The sequence below is a fragment of the Canis lupus genome, chromosome 12, assembly GCF_011100685.1.
Source record: "Canis lupus familiaris isolate Mischka breed German Shepherd chromosome 12, alternate assembly UU_Cfam_GSD_1.0, whole genome shotgun sequence".
NCBI classification, from domain to species: domain Eukaryota; kingdom Metazoa; phylum Chordata; class Mammalia; order Carnivora; family Canidae; genus Canis; species Canis lupus.
Genome location: NC_049233.1, coordinates 19,948,545 through 19,971,969, shown reverse-complemented (window position 1 = coordinate 19,971,969; position 23,425 = coordinate 19,948,545). Strand labels below are relative to the sequence as shown.

At 42.8% G+C, this 23,425-nt stretch overlaps 1 protein-coding gene across 1 annotated transcript in view; it reads left to right on the top strand.

Annotated features, from left to right (window-relative positions):
• Window positions 1-23,425, top strand: part of PKHD1 (PKHD1 ciliary IPT domain containing fibrocystin/polyductin) — a 469,885-nt gene that overhangs the window by 28,320 nt on the left and 418,140 nt on the right. The window contains 12 exon segments of the mRNA XM_038554300.1: window positions 2,499-2,600; window positions 3,410-3,505; window positions 6,758-6,899; window positions 9,705-9,819; window positions 10,983-11,261; window positions 12,680-12,769; window positions 12,881-12,971; window positions 13,652-13,794; window positions 15,157-15,287; window positions 16,307-16,482; window positions 19,084-19,222; window positions 21,429-21,556. Of these exon segments, the coding sequence (XP_038410228.1) occupies window positions 2,499-2,600; window positions 3,410-3,505; window positions 6,758-6,899; window positions 9,705-9,819; window positions 10,983-11,261; window positions 12,680-12,769; window positions 12,881-12,971; window positions 13,652-13,794; window positions 15,157-15,287; window positions 16,307-16,482; window positions 19,084-19,222; window positions 21,429-21,556 (1,632 nt within the window).

The following is a 23,425-nucleotide window of genomic DNA, read 5'->3' as shown; positions in this document are numbered from 1 at the left end:
CATCCTTGTTCTATGTTCTGAGAAATAATAGAAAAGAGGTGGCTCCAAAAAATACAAAAGTGCATCTTTCCAGTTACTTTAACACCACCTCTGAGCATCACCCAACAAATTATGACTGGCTGATACTGATGCTAAATTATAGGGTTGTTATCTGATGAGCAAACCTCTGTGTTAAGAGATGAATGCTGAAAATTGGCAACTTGCATGAAATTGTGAACCCAATTCAATAGTAGAAAGTTGACCACTCAAGAAGAGTGCTTAGATTTGAGTCTTGAAGATGATCATAAAGCCATTGAAGACGAGTCTGTGAGGAAGGTGCAAATCCAGGGACAGCAGGATCAAGCCTTTGCCAAAAGTGCAAGAAGTTTCACAGATCATGGGGCAAATGCCTTTCCCTCTCTAAATAGTCTAATTGTGTAAAAAGCTGAATTTTGACCATTGTCTTTATTTTCTTTAAACAGTGTAACTAGTCTCTTTGGGAGTGACTTTGAAGAAGCCACCTGAGGGGGTGGTGATGGCAAGGGCCACGAGAAGCATGGCTGGCCCTTGCTGACTGTTTTACATGCAATCTCAATATTTATTTAATTCAACCATGAGATAGCTATAGTACTAGTCTCATTTTACAGATCCTGCAGAAATAGACCCAGAGAGGCAAAGAAACCAAAATTCCTAGTGCTAGAAATGCAGATCCAATTCAAAATCTTATGCACATTACCAAGATACAATGGGAAGTACACTTGCCTGGCCACCCAAAGCTTCCTGGTGAATGTGCCTAACACTATTGAACCCTGAATGCCAGACAGGCTGACAGGTATCTCCAATCACATAGCTATTTTTGGCACCAACATCGTCGGGTGAGGACTCTCTTGCACCAGAACTTTCTCATAGCAGAGGAAGCTACAGGAGAGGAGATGTGGACAGTGACAAAGTGCTCTGGGCAGAGCTTCTAAGGGCTGGCATTCAATTACACCTTGAGTTTGGTTAGGTCATTGAGCCTTTCTGAGCTGTAATTAAGTATCTATGAACTGGAAAAAATGGTGTCTGTCCTAACTCAAAAAACTGTCAAAAGAAGTAGATGAGCAAGAGTCTTGGGATTCATCTACAGTTTTCTTCCCTTCTCCTGTTTCTAATCCATTTAGTTACCAGTTTCTGCCAGCTTTACCTCACATCCATTTCTTGATATGGTTTTATATTATTTACTGCAATTAGACCTCCCATGGATTTCTTAAATATGATGTATTCACTCTGTCTCTACAACCATTGCCTCGAATCAGGACCCCATCCTCTCTTGCCCAGCCTGCCACAATGGTTCCCAGGGGCCCTGATGTACCATCTGTCCCCTGATGGTTCATGCTTTACATCGCCACCACCATGCCCTATACCAAACATACATCTGATGCCTCTCCCTTGCTGGGTGCCCTCTATAGGAAAGGGTACCAGATACCACACTCTGGTGTCCTCCTCATCTGCTTCTCTTGCTCCTTCTTTCTTTCTTATATTCCAGCAACACTGACATGAACTTTAAATGCAACTTCTCTCCATACTCAGGCTATTGCTTGCCTTTAAACACCCTTTCCCTTCTTCTCTTTCCTCTACTTGGCCAGTTCTAATTTATGCTTCAAGATTCAGCTCAGGAGTCATTTCTAGACATTTCTTTCTTTCACCAGACCCTCACTCTACTCCTAAACCTCCCCTGTGCACTTTCATGTGCTCTCTCTAATTTCACTACTCCAGAATGCCCAGATAATTATACTGTGTCATGGGCAAAAGCATTGTGTAAGAAATGTCCTGATAAAATCCATAACCATTCATGATTAGCTTCTTTGTATCTTTAGTTTATTGGAGAACACAACTCCTCTTTCCTCTTGAGGGAATGGAACTCAGAATGGTCAAAGTTGGATCATAGGAGAGGAAAAGATTAGAAATCTTACATTCTGGTAGATGGATGGCATATGACAGTGAGGTTTTGAAAGCAACCAGGAGGCAGCATAGAACAGGTTTGAGGTGGTGAGTGCACATGGGGGAGGAGCGTGTGGGTTGGGGAGGAGGCAAGTTTCCCGAAGACAGTGGTGGAATTCATTCTTTTGCTTAGTGCACACTGCAGACTCATGGGTGAACGGAGGTCTTGCCTGGTACATCCAAAGTTGATTCCTCCATAACATATAACCTACTATTCTGTGACTTATAAATTGAGTACTTGAGATCTGGTGACAGATTTCCTAAGAAAGCATCCTGGTATGTAGGGATTTCTGCTGATAGCATGAGTGATTCAGTCACTTTGAAATATTGATCCTGTATTATATGTATTAGTGCATATTGTTATAGATGAGACTTTATATTATGCGTTTTAAATAGCTACTAGAAAAAATTCTAACCATTGCTTGTCTTAGAAAGTTCAAGTAAGGAATACATTATTGATAGCTTTCTATTATTATACTATTCTCTGTGTCACATTCTGGCCTATATTCAGAAGCTTACTCTTTTTTTTTCTTTTGCAGAAATACTATCAGTGTTTCCAGAAACTGGAAGCCTTGGGGGAAAAACAGATATCATAATTACAGGAGACTTCTTCGACAATCCTGCCCTGGTTACCATAGCAGGTAACTAAGTTGAAATGGCTGAAAATAGTTCATAGTTTTAACTGCTGTAGGAGATTATGTATTTCTAATGATATGGAGAGGGTGGGGGAAGCAATTTTTGCCTCCTCGGACTCATCATGCCACCCTGTTCTATGGTATTTTACCTGTTTGGTTGAGACTATGTGGGATCGCAGTCCTGCAGGAACAGAGTATTCTGTGGACACACTCATAATTCATGGGCAATTCCCTCAGGTGTCCTCATTCTGGGAATGAAGAGAAGGGAATAGTATAGCTGCATCTTCACAAACGTCTACTCCTGCTGCAAGGCAACCTCTCTCCCCACTCTCCTTGCTTAGCTCTCTCTATAAGTTGAAGTGGGCAGGAGTCTGCTAGGCAGAGTCTTCTGGAATGCCTACTTGGCTAATCCTTTTGTGGGATTCTTCTAGAACTTTCAGTTCTGCCTGGTGGGAGTTTCCTTCAATTGGCAACACCAACGGTGCAGGAAAATATCCTCACCATCTCATGTCACACTTAACCTCCTACACTCAGCTGAGTGGTTTGGTGCATTCTCAGTGAATGGCACTGCTTAGCCTGTTTTCTTTCTGATTACTGTAAGCTGCCCTGTGTCTGGTTGCCCTGAACTCTCCCTTTCCTGGCCCCCTTCATTTGGGAGAACAACATCCAGTTCATTGCCTGATAATAGGAGCTGTCTACTTCAATGTGGTCATGTTGTCCTGCCATCTATATACCTCTATATACTTCTATATACATCTATATACCTCTCTCTTTCTCTTTTTATCCATTTTTCTAATTTCAGAAATTCTCCTTAGGTGTTCCATGTGATATCAGACACATGTCTCCCAGGAAGATTGAGTGTACCACTAGGGCTCCAGGAAAACGGGCAAGACTCACTGCTCCTCAGGCAGGTAAGGAAGCCACCATAGCTGTTCAGTGACCTCCAATCATGACCATGAGAGACTGGGAAATAGAAATGAGTGTTTGCCGTCTCAGCTGTTTGAATGGTTAGCTTGGTGAGCCCTGGGCCTGTGATACCACTGTCAGGGCTTTCCTTTCAGAGAGGCTCTGAGCTTTGTTCCAATATTGAGTGACACTGTACTAGCCCCAACCAGATGAATGGCCAGGGGAGACCCGATCTAGAAAGCAGAATGGCAGTCAAGACATTGTGGTAGCTACTGGTGGGAAGACCCTAACTTGCCTCCCTTCATGCCATGGGTCAGTTGTGAGCCCTTTGTCTAAGAAGTCGGGGCGTTAGAGTGCCCTCCTGTGCTCATCATGACAGCAGTAGGCAAGGCTAGGGAGCAGGGCACAGTGGAATGCATTTAAATGCCTTTTCTCCTTCCTCCAGGGGCAGCTGTCTGTTTTTTTGAAAAGTAGGGATGTGTTGCACCATTGACTCAAGTTTATGCCTGGTGTGGGCAGAAATAGAGGAGGCAAGGTGGCAGGTTCTACTTGTTCTTTTCTGTTTAAAGCTTGCATGTCATGGCTGCAGATCAAAAGCACACCACCAACGCACCTTTCTGGTAAGTGTTAGAATTGGAAGCTCAAGCATAGTTAGGGACTAAGGGTGGTTGGCATGTCACGTAGCCTGGAACCACAGGCTGCACATCTTGTGTTCCTCACCTGTCCCATGAGGGGCTGACTTCATGGTTAAACTATAGACAGGGAGCTCAACTCCAGGAGCTCAGCACTTACAGGGAAAGTAACCCAGCGTGGGGCAGAAGAAGCCTTTCTAAAGAAAGGCCATTCAGGTGTGAAAATGCATGCAAAGCTTTGGTTTGAGCATTCCCCAGGTCCCAGATCTGCAATTTTTACTCAGGGAAAGCTCCCATCCAAGAAAAGGAAACTCCTGAAGCAAATGATAGGGAGAATGTGTGTTTCCTGTCAGGAAATAGAGAGCTATCCCCTATTTGAGTGGTTCCTGCTTCAGCTACTTGGGTAATGGTAGGATAATTTCCTGAATGCAGCTGTTCTTGGGAGTTAAAGTCCTTTATGAAGACCTCTTGAAGTTTCTTCTGTGAAACTAGGGCAAATTATTATGTAAAGCAGGAGTGCTCTGTGGCCTACAGGGGATGTTTGGCAGCAACTGGTTGTTACAGCTGGGGTGATGGTGGCGGTGGTGGCACAGCTGGCCTTTCTTGAGAGGAGGCTTGAGGTGCCCAAAACATCTTTCCTTGCACAGCACAGGCATGAAAGGAAGCTCTCCATTAATCTAAGTTCTACATTAAAATATTCTCTTATTTAAAGGGGAGCCCTCTTGTACTGTTGGTGGGAATGTGAACTGGTACAGCCACTCTGGAAAACTGTGTGGAGGTTCCTCCAAGAGTTAAAAATAGACCTGCCCTATGACCCAGCAATTGCATTGCTGGGGATATACCCCAAATATATAGATGCAGTGAAACGGCAGGACACCTTCACCCCTATGTTTATAGCAGCGATGCCCACAATAGCCAAACTGTGGAAGGAGCCTCGGTGTCCATCAAAAGATGAATGGATAAAGAAGATGTGGTTTATGTATACAATGGAATATTACTCAGCCATCAGAAATGACAAATACCCACATTTGCTTCGATGTGGATGGAACTGGAGGGTATTATGCTAAGTGAAATAAGTCAATCGGAGAAGGACAAACATTATATGGTCTTATTCATTTGGGGGATATAAAAATTAGTGAAAGGGAATAAAGGGGAAAGGAGAGAAAATGAGTGGGAAATATCAGAGAAGGAGACAGAGCATGAGAGACTCCTAACTCTGGGAAACAAACAAGGGGTAAAGGAAGGGGAGGTGAGTGGGGGCTTGGGGTAACTGGAGGACGGACACTGAGGGGGGCACTTGACGGGGTGAGCACTGGGTGATATGCTATATGTTGGCAAATTGAACTCCAATAAAAAAATTAAAAAGGGAAAAATATGCTCTTATTTTTCTGCTTGTTCCGCATCTATTTCCTTTTTTTTGGATTTAACAAGGAAAAACAGTAGGAGTTTAAAATAATAGCTACCCCAGCTCTCCTTTATTGAGTACTTACTATATTTCAGGCTCTTTGTGTATATATTTTAAGCTCCCTTAGTCTTTTTTTTTTCTGAAATTGTCAAATTGACTCATTTCTTCCCCCAGCCTTATTGAGATACGATTGACTTATAATTCCATCTACCTTAGTCTTTAGTGAATGATCTTGATATTGTTGACCCCATTTTGATGCACAAGAAAATGAAGGCATTAAGAAGTTTGCTCAAAGCTGCACATCTAGTTAGTGGCAGAGCTAGAATCTGAGTCCACAAACAGATGACTCCATTGCTTGACTTTCATTCCGAGTTAGCATGCAATATTGATTATATTTGTACCTTTGGTGTCAGGGTTTGCTTAATATAAAACACAAATTAATAAGTACAATATCCTTGAAAATGTCATGTAATGGTAGCATGCTACATAATTTGTCCCACAAATAGGGGCCATGACATGTGAAAAAATTTAAAGATTGCCAATATTCTGGAGGAAAAAGTGTTGTAGGGAATAGGATTCCCAGGCTGAGCTAGACCTTAAAAGATACTGAGGGGGCACTTGGATGGCTCAGTGGGTTAAGCTTCTGCCTTCGGCTCAGGTCATGGTCTCAGGGTCCTGGGATCTAGCATCAGGCTTCCTGCTCAGTAGGGAGTCTGCTTCTCCCTCTCCCTCACCCCCCAACCCTGTGCTTGTGTGTACGCTCTTTCTCTCTCTCAAATAAATAAATAAAATCTTAAAATACTTAAGCTCATTCTTGAACAGAAGTCAGAGCCCATGATGACGTTGTCCTCCTTTACTCAGTCATAGTATTTGTTTGCTCTGTCAGTTCTCCCCGTGATTGGTTTCTCTTTCCTTGACACTCCCATTAAAAAGGGCTCCCTACCCTTCTGTAGTCCTCTGAAAATATTTCCCCTTATTGCTCCTTATCAAGCATCTTTTTTTCCCAAGAGACTCCGTCCTACAATACACAATATTTACTGCTTTCCAGAACATTTGTGTTATCTGTAGAATTTCTCACGGGACTACTCCCTCTAGGTCTCAGCTGACTCACCTTTGTAGATAGTATCTGGATCAGCTTCACTCTGTTGTCCAAGGTAAAGTAGTTCCCCAATTTGGGGATGGAAGTCTTCTGATGCTTATGAGGCATGCATGTCTTACAGGCAATCGAGGGCTTCTGTTTGAAGTTGGAGAAGCTGTCGAGGGCTTGGATCTCACCGTAGCCACCCCTGGATACCGGTGGCAGATTGTCCCTAATGCCAGTTCACCGTTTGGATTTTGGTTCAAAGAAGGGCAACCTTTCAGGTATGCTGTAGGAAAGTGGGAGTTCATATCAAAAGTGTCTTTACTAGCCTACATGAGACTAGGAGAAAATAAGCAATGAAATTTCCAGGGGAAGAATTCTAACAGCTACCAATTCAACCACAGCTCATGCTAGTGTAACACAAGCCTTTTATAGTGCACACGAAATTTTGATCAATAGATATAATTGATATTTTCTACAAGTCTGCTTACAGTCTGCTTTGGGAGATGACTATTAATTGGAACATTAAGCTGGATAAGCCCAGAAACTTGGTAGAGAGCAGGGTAAAACTTGATGTCGGTACATGGCTAAGACATGAAATCAACATGTTGTTGATGCCAAAGAAAAAAGCAAGAATATGCTCTTTGGTCATTTGGAACAACCACCCGGTGCTGAAGGTCAACCAAATGGCTGGTGCATAGCAGAGGAAGCTATTATGGGTCCTAAGAGACATTGTTTTCTACAGCAGTGACGGCAAATGTGAGTATGGTTTTCCTATTAGTGTTGTTCTGAATATTTTTAATCCCTTCAAGGACATGGTCAAAATGTCTAGCTTTTTAAAGTGGTCATAAAAATATAAAAAGTTGAGAATTGCTTAGACACACTGTTTCCTTAGTGTGCCCTCAATGTATATACAGAGGGATGGATTCTTTACTGTGTGATGAATCTCTTCTTCTTTCAAATCACTTCTCAAAGAGGTTGGTCATGACCCCTGAATGTGAATTCCAGCCATTCTGGGACTTCCTCCAAGGATTTGGCCATTTAAATTTCAACTCAATTGTGGAATGAAAGACTTTGTTCCTTATTCAGGGTATTACAGACATCAAAGAAGCCAAGTAGGGAAGAAAATCTTTGAACAGAAAAGAGTAGTTTCTATTGTCCCAGAAGCCTAACTAACTAGGTATTTAACCACCAATGTATAGTTTTAAAGTGGCAATCGTGTGGTCCCTTGTGGCACCTAATGATACATCTTTATCATAGTTTTTGAGAACTAACAATAATCTTCAAAGGAAAACCTTTCAGCTATATTCAGTATGTGGGAGAATGTTAAGGAAAGAGTCAGATCATCTCAAAATACAAAAGGGCATTTTGACTGTATGGTATCACCTGCAGGGAATTTTAACTGCCATTTGGGGGTGCCACAAGCCAGAGTAACTCTTCCCATTCTTTCTGTCCTTCATTTCTTTAAAATTGTTAAAGCATTGAACTATTTATCAATTAATTGATAAATTATCATTTTGATGAACCCTTAAAATAGTTATTTTCAAAATGATTTTCAGAACATATTCTTGGTATTTATTGAGATAGTTTAATAATTTTCTTAACCATATCTCTAATACTAAGGTCTCTACAATTTATCCTTAAACATTAAAAAATATGGTCATGTTTTTAAAATGTTTCATAAAATTACCTGCAACCTTCTTTGAAGTTGTATGATGTCTTTTAATTCAAAATCATTGACTCATTCGGCTGACTTTTCTCTGTGGGCCATAATATTTTTAATTGGAAAAATAGTCTCTGTAGGTAGTGAGGTATCTGGTAAGCTCCCAGCAAATCACCCCCCTCGTTTGTTGAGATAACGTTTAATGGATAAACCTTCAGATAATGAAAAACTGCTTACATTACGTACAACATTGTGTTCGGTATTGAGAAGTTTAGAAGGTAGAGAGCAAGGTCATGATCTTGAAGAATGACCAGCCTTGTCATGTTCATGTACAGCCACAGAGCAAGGTCAGGCAGCATGTACTAACATTCCTCAGAGTATCTGGTGTGTCTGCTCGTCTTCTGATTCAGTTCAACTGATGCTCATTGACTTATTTCCATGCTCCAGGCCTTCGAAGACAAGTTAGTTCATGAGGAGCAATACTGAGGAAGTATTTATAGGTCTAGTTTGCAGATGAGGAATCATAGTCCCCAATAGGTAAAGTGTCTTTCTAATATTATGCAATTGTCAAACAGCAGGACTAATCTCTGAATTTTTGGGATTTCAAGTCTCATGATTTCTCTGTAAATCCACCTACACCCCATTATGCACGCATCCTTCTTCACCCATAGGAATACGATACTTTAAAGAGACACACGAGTCTGAAATCTCACATAAACACCTGCTTCTGTGAAATTAATGGCTAATATGAGGAAGACAAAACAAAAGCCTCTCTTAATATCACTTGGGGCCATGTCAAGTCTATTACTCCCTTCAAAAAGAACTTCAAAGTGTTATCTACCCATCAAGTAAGATTATTTGGCAGGAAACACTCTTGTTGATTTATGATTATCCACGTATACTTAGAGCTGTGCACACACACACTTGTAATGTGGCTAATCACTGGCTTTTGCCAGAGAGATTATCTAACACACATCATGAAGTATGATGCATTGGAGTAGGAGACAAGGAACAAGGTTTCTAGAAGTCAGAGAAAATTCTGATTGGTGATCTCTCTTTATTTCTAATAATCAGAATAATATTTATTATTAATTGAGTGCCTATCATGGGCCAGGCCCTGCACTGTTAGTAAATGTTCTCAGCTAAGCTTCCAGGCAGCCCTGTGCTGTGGCTACAACTTTCCCAAAGACACATGACTGCAAAGGGAGTCCTGGCCATTGTGAAGGGTTGGGTTGAGATATTGACTGCAAGTGCCACAGGAAGAGCTGTTTACAGAGTACCCTGACTGCTCAGGTGGCACAAGAGTTAAGCGTTTCTTCCTCATTTTGCCATAAAGAAAAACAAAGTATGAGGGAGTCCATTTGTTGGGTCAGTGTTTCGGGTGTGGGTTTCTCTCACTTCTCTCTGTTTCTGTGCTTTCCAGAGCACGGCTCAGTGGGTTCTTTGTGGCCCCAGAGACAAATAATTACACTTTCTGGATCCAGGCTGACAACCAAGCTTCCCTATACTTCAGCCAGTCAGAGGACCCAAGGATGAAGGTATTCACCTCCTTCTTATGTTTTTTTTTCTTCTTCCCTGAAAAGAAAAAAAAAAAAAAAAGGAATAAACTCTAAAGCTCTCATATTCTACTAATAGTTGTAACATGCCACTAAGCAACCAGGGGTTTTAACATTTCATTTTTTGTGTGTGTATGTGTGTGGGGTATTTTTTTTTATTAATTTGTTTTGAAAATTGAGATCTAATCGACATGATTTTAATTATTGAAAAAGAATTTGGTTGAATGTGTTGGCATGTTTTTAAGTACTTACTATAAGCCAGGGCATTAAGCTACCTCTTTTATGTACTTTGTGTCTCATCTTCACAGCATCTCTGTGAGCTAAGTATATTTATCTTCATTTTCCAGATAAGCAAATTGAGACTGAGAAGGATTGTATGGCCAATCCAGGGCCATGTTCAAATTCCTATCTGTCTGCCTCTAAAACTTGTGCGTTTTCCACTGATTTTTGGGTAGAGATGTAACCAGTCTTAGTTAGGAATTTCCAAGTCAGCTTTGAAGGATAAGAAAAGGTGCTTTTAACAAAAAGCCAAAATTCACTAGCGCCATGGACAGAGAACCACATTTCCTCCCTCAAATTATTAACATGCTTCTATGAAATTGCTTTGTAAGTTGGCTAGAGGAACATCATAGATTTTGATGTGGTCGAGTCATTTTAGATTTCTCTAAAATGTCTTTAGACTGGCTTAGTACTATTTTATCCATAGTATCATGTAAAGCCAGGCTTTTAGGTTGGCTGGTTCTGCTCTAAACATGATCCATCCATCCATCTGAATACAATTTATTTTTATTTTTTAAAGATATTATTTATTTATTCGTGAGAGAAAGAGAGACGCAGAGACACAGGCAGAGGGAGAAGCAGGCTCCATGCAGGGAGCCCAATGTGGGACTTGATCCTGGGTCTCCAGGATCACACCCCAGGCCAAAGGCAGCGCTAAACCGCTGAGCCACCTGGGCTGCCCTGAATACAATTTAATACACCGAGATAGAGTGAGGAGGGAAGAAGCATACAAAATCACAGGCTAACTGTTGGAAAAGCAGACCAGTCCAAAGACCCTGTTAGTAGCTGTCCAGACACTTTCTGTTTGAGAAAGAAATGCCCATAAGCTTCACAATGTTGATTATGATATGCTTCTTGGGCCACAGGTGAAAGTGGCTTCTATCAGGGTGGGTACTGCTGACTGGTTTGACGCCTGGGAACAGGACAGGAATGAGGGGGTCTGGCAACGGAAGACTCCCAAGTTGGAGCTGGTTGGTGGTACCAGGTACTACCTGGAAGCAGAGCATTATGGGAGAACCCCCAGCAGGGGGATGAGAATTGGTGTCCAGATCCACAACACCTGGCTGAATCCTGATGTGGTCAGCACTTACCTCCGGGAGAAGCATCAAATCCGAGTCCGTGCCCAGAGACTTCCGGAAATCCAGGTTTGTGTCTCTTCTCTGTGGGGTTAGATTCAGAGGCTCAACTCTGGAAGGAACATAGTTTTGCCTAGTGGAAGGATCACTAGCCAGGAGCCAGGAGATTTGAGTCATAATGATAAATCTGCAGCTAAAGAGATAGGATATCTATCCAAAAGGGTTGTGAGGATGTCTCAAAAAAACGTAGTGTCGGGATCCCTGGGTGGCGCAGTGGTTTGGCGCCTGCCTTTGGCCCAGGGCGCGATCCTGGAGACCCGGGATCGAATCCCACATCAGGCTCCCGGTGCATGGAGCCTGCTTCTCCCTCTGCCTATGTCTCTGCCTCTCTCTCTCTCTCTCTCTCTGTGACTATCATAAATGAATAAGAAATTTAAAAAAAAAAAACGTAGTGTCTTATTAAGATAATTTTAATCATGGTCTTAGTTTTAGGAATTTAAGTTCCAGGTAAATCTTCTTCTGGAAACTTATTCCCCAGAGTAGAGATAAAGTCCTCTAAACTAACACACCCATGTATGCATGCACATTAGTGTACACACAAGTGATTGCATTGTTTTTACTGGTTCAAGTCCTATCTCCCTGTACATGGCGTTTTCTACATCTACTTTTTAAAGGTCAAGGCCTTTAGGTCTCTCCACTGTGCCCCATATTTTCATTGAACTATATCAGTGTACTTTCAGTTCTTCACTTCTTGATATACAAAGATGAGTTGATATGGACTCTGCTTTCTTTTAAAAAAATCAAATTATTTGTTTATTTATTTATTCATGAGAGACACACAGAGAGAGGCAGAGAGATAGGCAGAGGGAAAAGCAGGCTCCCCACAGGAAACCCGATGAGGGACTCAATCCTGGGACCCCAGGATCACACCCTGAGCTGAAGGCAGATGCCCAACCACTGAGCCACCCAGGCCTCCCATGGACTCCGCTATTAAAGCTTACAGTCTAATAGTAAAATATGTACACAAAGAACCATAGAACAAAGTAGAAAGGAGCGAGTGATATAAGATGACCAATCTTACTTCATAACTGAAGTACAGTGTGCCTGTCGGGGAATGTGCTAGGAGCAAAGCAGAGACTGAATAAGCTCTGAGAGAGTGTGGCGTGCTGCGTGGCTGCTCCTGCCCACCAGGCCACCCACCCTGGGAGAGAGCACTTGGTGATAAAGGCTGAACCGGGGCCATTCAGTGGCAACATTGGATCTCACACCCTAAAGGAAACAGGAGACACAGATGAATACAGAGATAGACATATAAATGTTTTCATTTGGTGCTGACCCTTGGGTTTCCAGATATTTGTAGATGATAGTGAGTGTAGACAAAACTGAAATTATAAATAAAAGGAAATAGCCAGTGGAGGAGATCGGGCCCGAGTTTCTCCAGCTTAATTGGTTCACGTCATTTATTCCTGTCACTCTTGACATCTCAGATGCTGACTGTGTCTGGTAGAGGGAGCTTCTTCCTTACTTGGGACAATGTCACTAGCCAGCCAATCCCTGAAAATGCCACAGCCCATCAGGTAGGAACCTTCTTCAAATAATGACAAGTAGGGGAGCTGGGAGGTCTTTATGCCCATGGTATAAACCCTTGAGGGGTTTTTTGGTTTGTTTGTTTTTGTTTTTTAAAACAGATTCAAACAGCCATTGAGGAGTTACTTGCTGTCAAATGCAAACTGGAACCGCTTTCGGCTAACATCCTACTCTGGCTTGGGTTTGAGCAAGGTGTGCTTTCCTTGGTTTGACAAATGCTGATCCTCTTCACCACCATTGTCTTCTCTTTCTTTTTTTTCTGTAAAATGGGAGCAATCTTCATTTCCTACTACCAGAGTCAAGCAAATATATGGAAAGTGGATCTGGACACCTAGTGGTTAAGAGGGTGACTACACGCGTGGGAGGAAGCCACTTGGTGTGGGAGTCAGAGAAAGAAAAGGCATCCTCCCTGAGCTGTCCGATGAAGCCAAGTGCTACCATTCTGCACAGTGGGGAAGGGGCAAACCATACAGGCGGAACAAAAACAGCAAAACAGCATACTTTATTTAATTCAAATTGTATCCAAATAAAGGAATTGTTACATGGAACAGTTGTTTCACCAAATTCTAAAAATGTGAGGGCATGTTCAATGTTAAATATTACAGTGAACTAAATTACAGTCAGCACTCCTTGTATTTTTGCTTCTCAACAGTTTTTCATGCCATAGGACACAGAAAAAATGGTAATAGATTTTCGATGCTCCATGGCAGACAGAATGGGGTTCTCACATCTTCAAGTCTTCAAGCACAAGCCTCACCCGGGCTCACCCAAGGGCTCAAGGGCTGCTGCCATGGTGAACTCATAACTCAGCATGTTGGTAAGCTCTGTCTTATGGATCTCTATGCCAGTCGTCCTGTTTTATGTGCATCCAGGCCCAGAAGGATCCAGCTTTGAGGGGGACCTCACCAGTGGGACAGAGCCCTTCTGTGGGAGGTTCAGCCTCCATCAGCCTCGACGACTTGTCCTAACACCCCCAGCTGCCCAGAAAGACTACTGGCTAGATCGGTACACACATGTAAGTAGCAGTGCTCACGCTCCCAGGTGAGGTGGGTAAGGAGGGGTTGGCATTATTTTCTGGGGTTAGACTGAGCTGTGATTTGCCAATGCATTTTGAGCTGAGGTTCCAGGTTTCTTAACTGCTGTTTCAAATAGTGAACAGACACCTCTGATCCTTCATTAGTTATTACATGGAAATGCCTTTGTCTTAGCTGTGAGACCTATGGATGTTCTTATGTCCGCCAGTATCTTTGCTCGCTAGGTAAGAGTGTGGACCCTACAGTCAGACTATCTGGCTTTGAATTTTGACTCTACCCTTACATCTTCTCAGGGTTTCACTTTAGTTTACTCTTCTGTGAAATGGATAGTCATCTGGTCTAGAATTATGGTGGATATTAAATGAGATAATCCACTGACACACACTGGTTAGGATTCTGTTTAATGCTAGTTGCTGTTATTTATTATAGTTTTTTTTTTGTTGATGGATTGACTGGCACATTTCTTGAATAACTTATATCCTTTGTGTCAAGTTCTAGCAACTTTCAAAAAAAATGCAGTCTGTTTGCTCTTTGGGATCCAGATGGAGCCTAAAAGTTTGGCTAAATTAATGGCGGTGCTTAGGGGTGGTGGCAAGAGGAGTCTCTTTCAGCTCTGAGATCATGTCATTCTTTGATACCCCCTCAAAATTCCATCTCCTATGTGTTTCAGTGTTCAGTCGGTTCTTTGTGGGACTGCAGTGGGACCTGGGATTAGATGGGTCAGCTTGGGGCACCACCCATCTTCCTGCCTGTCTTAGGCAGTACAGGCCCCCAATAGGGGCAATTTTGCCCACTTGGGAAAGGTTGGCAATTGTGAAGACACTTGGTTGTCACACCAGGGGAAGTGCTACTGGCATCCAGTGGATACTTCCTAGGAATAGTGCTAAACATCCTACAATGCACAGGGAAGACCCCTCACAGAAAAGAATTATCCAGTCTGAAAGGCCAACAGTGGAAAAAATGCTAAAATAAAGTCTTCTCGTGACAATTTTACTTAACTCAGAAACCAAGGATGCCACTGAGTTTGAGTTCAGGACTGAGGCTCAGAGGGGTCAAGTGGCTTGCTCAAGGTTGCACAGGTAACTGGGTCGGAACAGGGGTTTTCTACTCGAGATACTCTGAAGTCGTAACTGCCAAACACAGTGGTAGGCATTTACTAACTCTCTGTGGAGTCAATAACAATTTGTCTTTCTCGGGAGACTAGTAAGCTCCAGGAGGAAGGGAACTGGGCTAACTCTACCTCTCACAGCACGAGGCGGTCTCATAGGGAGGGGGTTCTCCTGACTGCTGGAATGACTGCTTCCTGCACTAATCAAACTTGTGCACTTATCTGGTATCCATAGTTGTGCATTGCATACAAAGGCCGGATGAAAAACATCCTGAAGGTGACCGTGTTTTTCACAACTGATTTTCAAAATTTCATTAAGAAGAACATCACCTGTGACTGGAATCTTGTGGGGACTCGTCCCAACAGGTAGCTAATCTGTGGGGAGGTGTGGTGGGCATTCTTCCAAATGGGATGATTAGCTCTCTTGGGGACCGGGGCCCATATGAGGTATTAATGATGTCTTATTCTGGGCCTCAGATACTAACCTGGGGTTCTTCTTCTTCTTCTTCTTCTTCTTTTTTTTTTTTGAAAGATTTATTGATTTATGTTAGAGATAGAAAGCACGCACACAAACAGGGAGGGACAGAAGGAGAGGGAGACTCTCAAGCAGGCCCCAACTCACCGCTGCGCACAGAGCCTCGATCCCACCACCCTGAGCTCATGACCTGCACTGAATCAAAAGCTGGCTGCTTAACCGACTAAGTCACCCAGGTGCCCCTTGACTTGGGATTCTGAACACATTTTATTCCACTAAGAAGTTTGATTTAAGAGCAGTTCGTTGTTAGGAATATAATACTTAGAAGTACTCTGACACTTTTCGCAGGGAGAGAATGATAGAAGATCATATTTGGAAGAGATTTTAGAGACTGTTCCTTGACGTTACAGATGAGGAAAATTGGGACCCAGGGAATTTGTGAATTATCATAATTTATATAGCAAGTAAACAGAGACTCTGCAATAAAATACAGGCCTCTTGATCCCTTGGTTCTGTGTGCTTTCCACAGATGCCTTATGGGTTTGTGAGTGGTTTTAAACTTGAGTGAGTCCAGGAGTATTCATCTTCTCTGTGGTTAGAGCCTAACATATGCCCTGCTTAAGATACATAGTTATGTTGTAATCTGAAAATGCCGCTGACACTGGGTGTCATGAACAAATAATTGCCTTGAAATGTGACTCAGTTGCATGATACCTCAAGCTGAACCAAACCTGTCTTGGTTATGATGCCTGTACCTGTGGCACACAGGGCTGTTTAGGTGCAGGGGTCCTTGGGGCGTCTCTCCTGACCGCTTAGTCCTCAGGCACCCAGGTTTGTGAACTTGGCTCCTTGGGAAAGGGCTGCAGGTGCACACAGAGAGGTCCATTTCTGCTCTGGGCTTGTTTTTCAGCTGGCAATTCACTTGCACTGACCTCTGGGAGACTTGTGTGCACCACTCCATGTATCTCCAGCCACCTCTGGTAGACTCCCCTGTGCTGGTTCATCGGATTGACCTCTTCCCTCTGTCTCAGGAGACAAGTGGGTTCTATGTGGATGAAATTATTATTGCGGACACAAACATAACAGGTGATTATCGAATCTGCTCTTGTCAATGAGCCTATCAAATGCTGACCCCAAATTTTTCTGCTAGGGGCTGCTCTTCTTTTAATGCAGAGGGAACACATGCTTCCCCATCTTGTCTGCCTTGGTTCTGGAAAGACGATGCATTCAGGATTGTGTGCCCTTGGTCCCTTTCTCTCTCTAGCTAATTCCCTTTTCCCCTATTTATCCAATGCTTGCTCTTGCTTCTGTTCTCTTACACCAATTTTACCACTTTCATCCTGAGAAGGCTTGGTTTCCTCATCTATAAAATGGGCATAATCAGGGCCCCATCTCATTGATTTACTGTGAAGGTTGATTGAAATATAGCATGTAGTGAAGTCATTACAGGTCCTGGACCATAGTAAATGCTCAATAAATATAAGCAATTATTATTACTATTATCAGTATTATTATTAGGCCGGCAAGATTTCTTCACCTGTCCATGAATTAATATTTGTCACTCAAAGTGCTGGAAGGAACAAGACAATATCTGGCCTGTAAATGTGCTAATGGTCTCATTTGCACCTTTAAGGCAGAAAAGATAGAGAGTAAGTAACCGCGTCCTCATGAGAATAGGCTTGTCCTGCTTTCTGCCCATCCACATTCCTCCTACTCACCATTTGGAGCTCATGGCCCGTTCCTCCATGAAGTCCCCCTTGATGTCCCTTAGGCACAGCGGCCTCCCCTGGCTTCGCTTGTCCACGAGTCTTAGGGACAGAAAGCTAGCTCATCAGGGGTCCTCCTGACGCTGGCCCAGTATGACATGCACTCAGGGAAGAGAAGCCCATGGCCAGGACAGAATGGTGTCATCTGTTTATTGGGGCTTTCAGGCTTCAAGCTTTTGCTCACTTCCCCTTTTCCCACGTTAGTCTTTCATCTGAAAATTGTAGAGCTGAGGGCAGGAGATCTTGGGGGTGGATGGCAAGAGGACTCACTTTCAGCCCCGAAATCTCATCATTCTGTGATACTCAAAATTCCATCTCTTATCTGTTTCACACACTTAAGCGTTTTGGGACATCTGCGTTGGAAGGAGGTATTACTGATTTCAAACGCTGTTCATGTTATTTCACACTTAGATGATGATAATATTCAAATGATGTGCTGGGGTAACCACCTGAATTTCTCGGGGCCCAAGGCAACTGGCTGGGTCCCTTGGTGTACCCATCCTGGACCCTAAGTGCTGTGCGGATTCCCGGAGTGCTGAGGGGATCAATATTTCAAGCACTGACTGGGAACTTGGGACAAGATGATAAATACTGTTTCCCTTCTCTTCAAACCCCTGAAGCCCAGGAGCCAGAGCCCCTTCTCACTGCCTTTACCCTTTAGCCACCAAATGCTCCAGTACATGGAACCATCCACAGGTGAGGTGAGTGGGGAGGGAGGGAGACAGGGGCGGGTTAGGTGAAACAGCCTCCTTCCCACTTTGTCTAGTTTCCCTGTTGGTGATGATTTTGCTTTGAGGATTATTTAATGGCAAGATGAGCCCTAAACAATTGGGCCAGAGAGTCATAGTTAATTGAGATTCATCTCATCAGCTTCACACTTTATATTGCTTCACTTAATCTCTTCTATGAAAGTTCCTTTTTATCTACTGATGCCTACCACTTACTTCTCATTGAGATTTTGGGAGTCCATGAAGTGGTCCTATTATCTCTGTTCTGTAGAGGAGGAAACCAAAACTAAGAAGGGTTGAGTATCTTGTCCAAAATCACAGAGCTGGGATGTGGGAGAAATTGGAATCTGGATACCAGAGGCAAGCCTTCAATGATTCTATCCCCAGCTGAGCAAATGAAACATTTATTGAGCCCTACTGTGTGCCTGCTACTGTGCTAAATAAGCATGGGACATGCAAAGATGCTGCCTTTACACTGTCCACTGTTTTGATTGTACAGTCTTAGGGAAGATGCGTCCTTTACCCAGGGGAAGAGGATATTCTATTGTGCTGCTCATTTTGAATCTGTGATCCTACTAAACTCTCCCTGCCATGCAGATTGATGTGTTATGATCGCCACTTTACAGATGAGGAAACAGTCTTAGTAGAGAGGTTATGTTAATCAGCCAAATAGTTACCTAATGGAAGTGGAAAATCAGGATTTGAACAGTAGTTGGTTTTAAAGTTTGCACTTTTTCTGCACACATGCTGAGTCCATGCTGTGGATGAGCACCCCCATCAGGTGCCTGTGTGCTCTGTGTTCCTGAAGAGGATCAGCTGTATGTACCCAGAGTTGCCAGAGGCCTTGGGGAGGAAAGGAAGTAGGGGAAAAGTCCACACTGCAGTAGATCCTCTGTGTGGAGGTGCCTCCAATAGTATCAGGAGGGACATTTGCCTAGTGTGAGGCTTATTAAACTTTGCTATGGAATTAGTGTTTGTCTCTCTAAACCATGACCTTACATTTTCCTTTTGGTATCAAGCCGAGTCCTACTGCCTCCTCTTCCTTTGATTTTCATGGTGGCAGATAGGTAGGATCTCTGCTTGAAGTGTGAGTGGAGATCTAAGTAACTCAGCATCTACGGTTAGGATTTTCCACCAGACATCAGCTCTTCCATCTTGAGTCACTTGCTAATGATTGGATCATTGGTCTCTAGTTTCTCAAGCAGATTCTGAAACAGCTCACCCAGGTGGGAATCTGGTAGAGTCGCTCTGTGTGGTGGGATCCCCTCCAGTCTACAACATAAGCTTCTGGTTGGTGGGGTGCGGCCAGGAGCTCCCACTCATCACCGCAAGGTAGGGAGCAGTCTTTGCTCATTTGTCCTTTCTTAGGATTTTTCATTGGCCTTTGGGGACACAGAGGTTGGGACTTTTATCAGAAAGAGCCACCTGACTTGTTGCTTAAGACCATGGTTCTCAGGATTCTCAGTTGTAGGAATGCAGCAACAGACTCACCTGGAAATCTTGTTAAAATGCAAATTACTGGGCCCCAACCACTCTGTCTTTAACTCAGTAGGTTTGAGCTGAGGCCCAAGAATTTGCATTTCTAATGAGCTCCCAGGCAATGCTGATTCTACTGGTTTAGGGACTACACTCTGAGAACTAGTTTCTAGTGAATTTCTGTGTTTGTTTTTTTTAAGATTTTATTTGTGTATTCATGAGAGACACACAGAGAGAGGCCGAGACACAGGCAGAGGGAGAAGCAGGCTCCCTGCGGGGAGCCTGTTGTGGGACTCGATTTTAGGACCCCGGGAACACACCCTGAGCCAAAAGCAGATGCTCAACCAGTGAGCCACCCAGGTGTCCCTCTAGTGAATTGTTTTAAAGTAGTTGTATTTTTATGCTATTCAGAGTATCCCATTCCCACTGTTTACATCCCTCATTCCATCTTCCATATATTAACCTTATTGGAATCTTTTGAGGTGAAAGGAAATACGCCAACGGACTAAACCAGCTATTTCTAAGAACTTAACACCAGATGGCACTAAAGGCCCATAAGAGTGGCTTCTCCTTAATTGTCAACAGAGTCTAGCTGCAGTTCATAAAGCAGTAACTACGGATCAGTCTCCTCCCAACTCTTTGAACACATGTATGCTCTAATTCGTTCTTTCCATTTGTCACTTAAACCCCAATAGGATGAAAGAATTGAGATGCTCTGCCTTTAACATTTTTCTTTCCATCTTTTTCTAACGTGTTCCCAGTTGAGTTCTACTCCTATGACGTTTGGGATGGTGTATAAAAGGCAGGTGCAGAGAGCTTGAATCTGTGGTCTGCCCTCTTTGACTTAGTGTTCCAGGGCCTGTTGGGCAGGAAAGATGTGAAAACCATCAGGAGAATCAAGGAGTGAAGGAGCTATGGCGGTGGGGAGGGAGCCTGCCATATTAGTCAGCCTACAGTCCTGTATTCCAAGTGCCTAAGCTTTAACTCAGAAATGCCAGAGGCTAATTTGGGTTTCTCTGAACAGGTCCACAATAGAATGGTCCTGACAATCTTCCTTTCTGATATTTCCTCAAGTCCCTTAAGTCCTTCTGGAAGCCTCCCACCTCAGCAAGATAGGACCCCCTTGGACTGGCCCCTACTGGCTTCATCCCCCAACACAGCTAGTATCACTCTGTTTCTGTATAGTTGTAATTATGTATATCAACATGTGGTTCTTAAATAATATTGATAAATATAATATATGCTCATTGTTGAAAATTTGGAAAATACAGAAAAAGACTTAGAAGATAAAAAGTCACTCATAATCCCTCTCCTTGGAGATAACTTTTATTGACATGTCAGATTCATATTCTAACTCCCTTTTCTTAAGCAGCTTTTGTATACATATATATGTATATATTTACTTTTTAAACCTCAAATTGGGACCATACATTGCACACTATATTTGGCAACATGCCCATTTCACCTAATGGTATACATTGAATATTCCCCTGTATCATTAATGGGGAATGGTAAGATTTTTCTAAAATATTATTTTATTGGCTGAATGGTATTCCATCTCATGGTATGCCATGATTCATTTGACCCATTTATGGTACTAAAGCAAGATTATGCAAGCAGTGTGTTTGCAAACAGGCAGTAGCTAAGAAGTGGGCCAGAAGGAGTGGCCTGTGTTTCAGGTGGGGATACAGAGTGGAGAAGCATCTGTGGGACAGGTACTGATTCCTCATTTCATGATGCAAATAGCTTAGAGAATATCAAATTCTTTTTTCATTCTGTGCTTCAGGGCCAAAGCTGTGGAGGCTGAAGTTACCACTTTTTTTACTCTGGGTCACTGTGCTTCCAGGATCAGTGCAGGGGCAGGGTGGAACATTCTGTAAGAATCCTAATATTTACACTACACTGTATCTGCTGTGATGCGACAGGGATATATCTGGGAGGTTGACATTGTGTCCTGGAAACATGGCAGACTATATGGTCTTTGGGATGAAGTTAAGTTCTGTTTACAGTGACACTTCTGGATGCTTACTGTGGTTAATACTTTGTTTTTGACATCCCACAGCATTGTGCCCACTGGAGGAGAAGCCAGAAGATCTGGGTTGGTCCAGGTGACAACACAGAGAATACAGAAGACAAGCCCACCTTTAGGAGGATACTTTCACATCCAACTTCCTACTTCAGTGATTCCTGGTAAAGAGGCAATTAGAGTGCACCGATTTCTCATTTCCATTTTTAGGGGCATTCCCAGGCAAACAATATCCTGAGAGATTGTCAGGCAGAGTGATAGTCTTAAAGCTATTTTATTTTCCAGTATTTGAAAGTGACCCTCATAAAATTAAAGATCTATACAATAACCATACCATATTATTGTTAATATGACCCAACATTTGGTTTTGTAGGTGTGGTAACTGAGTGAATTAGCTTCCTGGGGCTGTCATAACAAATTACCACAAGTTTGGTTGGTTAAAACAACAGAAATCCATTCTCTGACATTTCTGAAGGCTAGAGATCCACAATCAAGTTGTCAGCAGTGCCTCGCTCTTTCTGAGGGCTCTAGGGAAGGATCTGTTTCCTAGCTCTTCTAGCTTCTGGTGACTTCCCATATTTCTTGGCCACGTCACTCCCAGTCCTGCTGCCATGGTCACATTGTTTCTTCCTCTTCTTTCTCAAAACATCTTGTCTCTCTCTTACAAGGATACATATGATTGCATTTAGGGCCTACCTGGATAACCCAGGATAAACTCCTCCTCTCAAGATTTTTAACCACATCTTTTGCAATGTAAGGTAATATACACTTTTTTGCTTTATAAGGAAATATTCATAGGTTCCAGGGATTAGGGCATTGACATATCTTTCAGAAGCCAAGTATACTAGAGCTTGCCCAGAGGTCATACAAATAGTTGATGGCAAAGTCCGGATATGAACTCAGGTATTTGACTATCAGGTCAGTCCTATTCTCTCTAGAGTTTCCTAGGCCAACTTCCATGGTAGCCATGGTCCATCCAAGTTAAACTCCATAGTGACACCATATACTATTGAGAATTTTAGTGGTCATAACAGTGTAGAAAGAGGTTTCAGATGTAATTTGCATGACACCTTTTCTAAATCTTTAAGGGTATGCACATTTTACAAAGGATAAGGAATAGAAGTGATTATACTATTTATTTGGTAAAACACAGAAGAATCAGAAAGGAGGCTCAGAAGAATTCAAGGGTGGCTGTATAAAAATTGGCACATGGTCCAAAGTCTTCCGCCTTTGGAGAAGAAAGATGGCTGGGTTTCCAAGACTCTTTTTGTGTGGAAGGAATGGTGCTTTTACCCTAACAGAGCCACTTAGGACAAAATGAAGGCCACGGACTATTGGAGACTGAAAAATGGCTGTGGAAGCGGTGCTCTGTATTTATGAAGTCCATCCCTGGGTCATGAGTTTACCTTATCATGAGCTGCAGTCTGTCTACTACTACATCTACTCTTGATACCACCATGTTCTGTCATGATGCTCTTCACATCACTGCAAAGCAATCCAGGAAAGGCAGCCTTAACCTAGCCTTTAGAAATGATAACAGCCTCAAATTATGTAAATGTAGAACAAGCTTTTTTTTTTTAAAGGATAATTTTGTTTGCATGGTAGAAATTCAGTGGTATTTTATTAACACTCCCTGGCCATGTGGAATTCAGGAGGCAGATCCTTGAGTAGTTAGGAAGCATCCTGGGTTAAGTGTGAACCCATCTTGCTTGGTTGGCAAGCTGAATCTCCTTGAGTCTCATTTTCTTCATCTCTAAAGTAGGCATGAGGATACCTAAATGGCTCACTCACAGGGCTTTTGGGAGTAGCTAATGAAATGGAAACTTTTGGTAAAGCGAGAACTGGGGTTCAAACGCAGGCAGGGCTTAAGCACAGAATGCTATTATTTCTCTGTGGGGATGGGGAACAGGGAAGCAGGTGGTTGGGCTTAAAAGAATTCTAATAGAGAAACCAAAGTTAAATGCCAACATTCCTCAGCTGGGTTGGCTAAGTTTTTATGGGTGTCAGCTGCTGTGTGCCTCCCCGACTCCCTG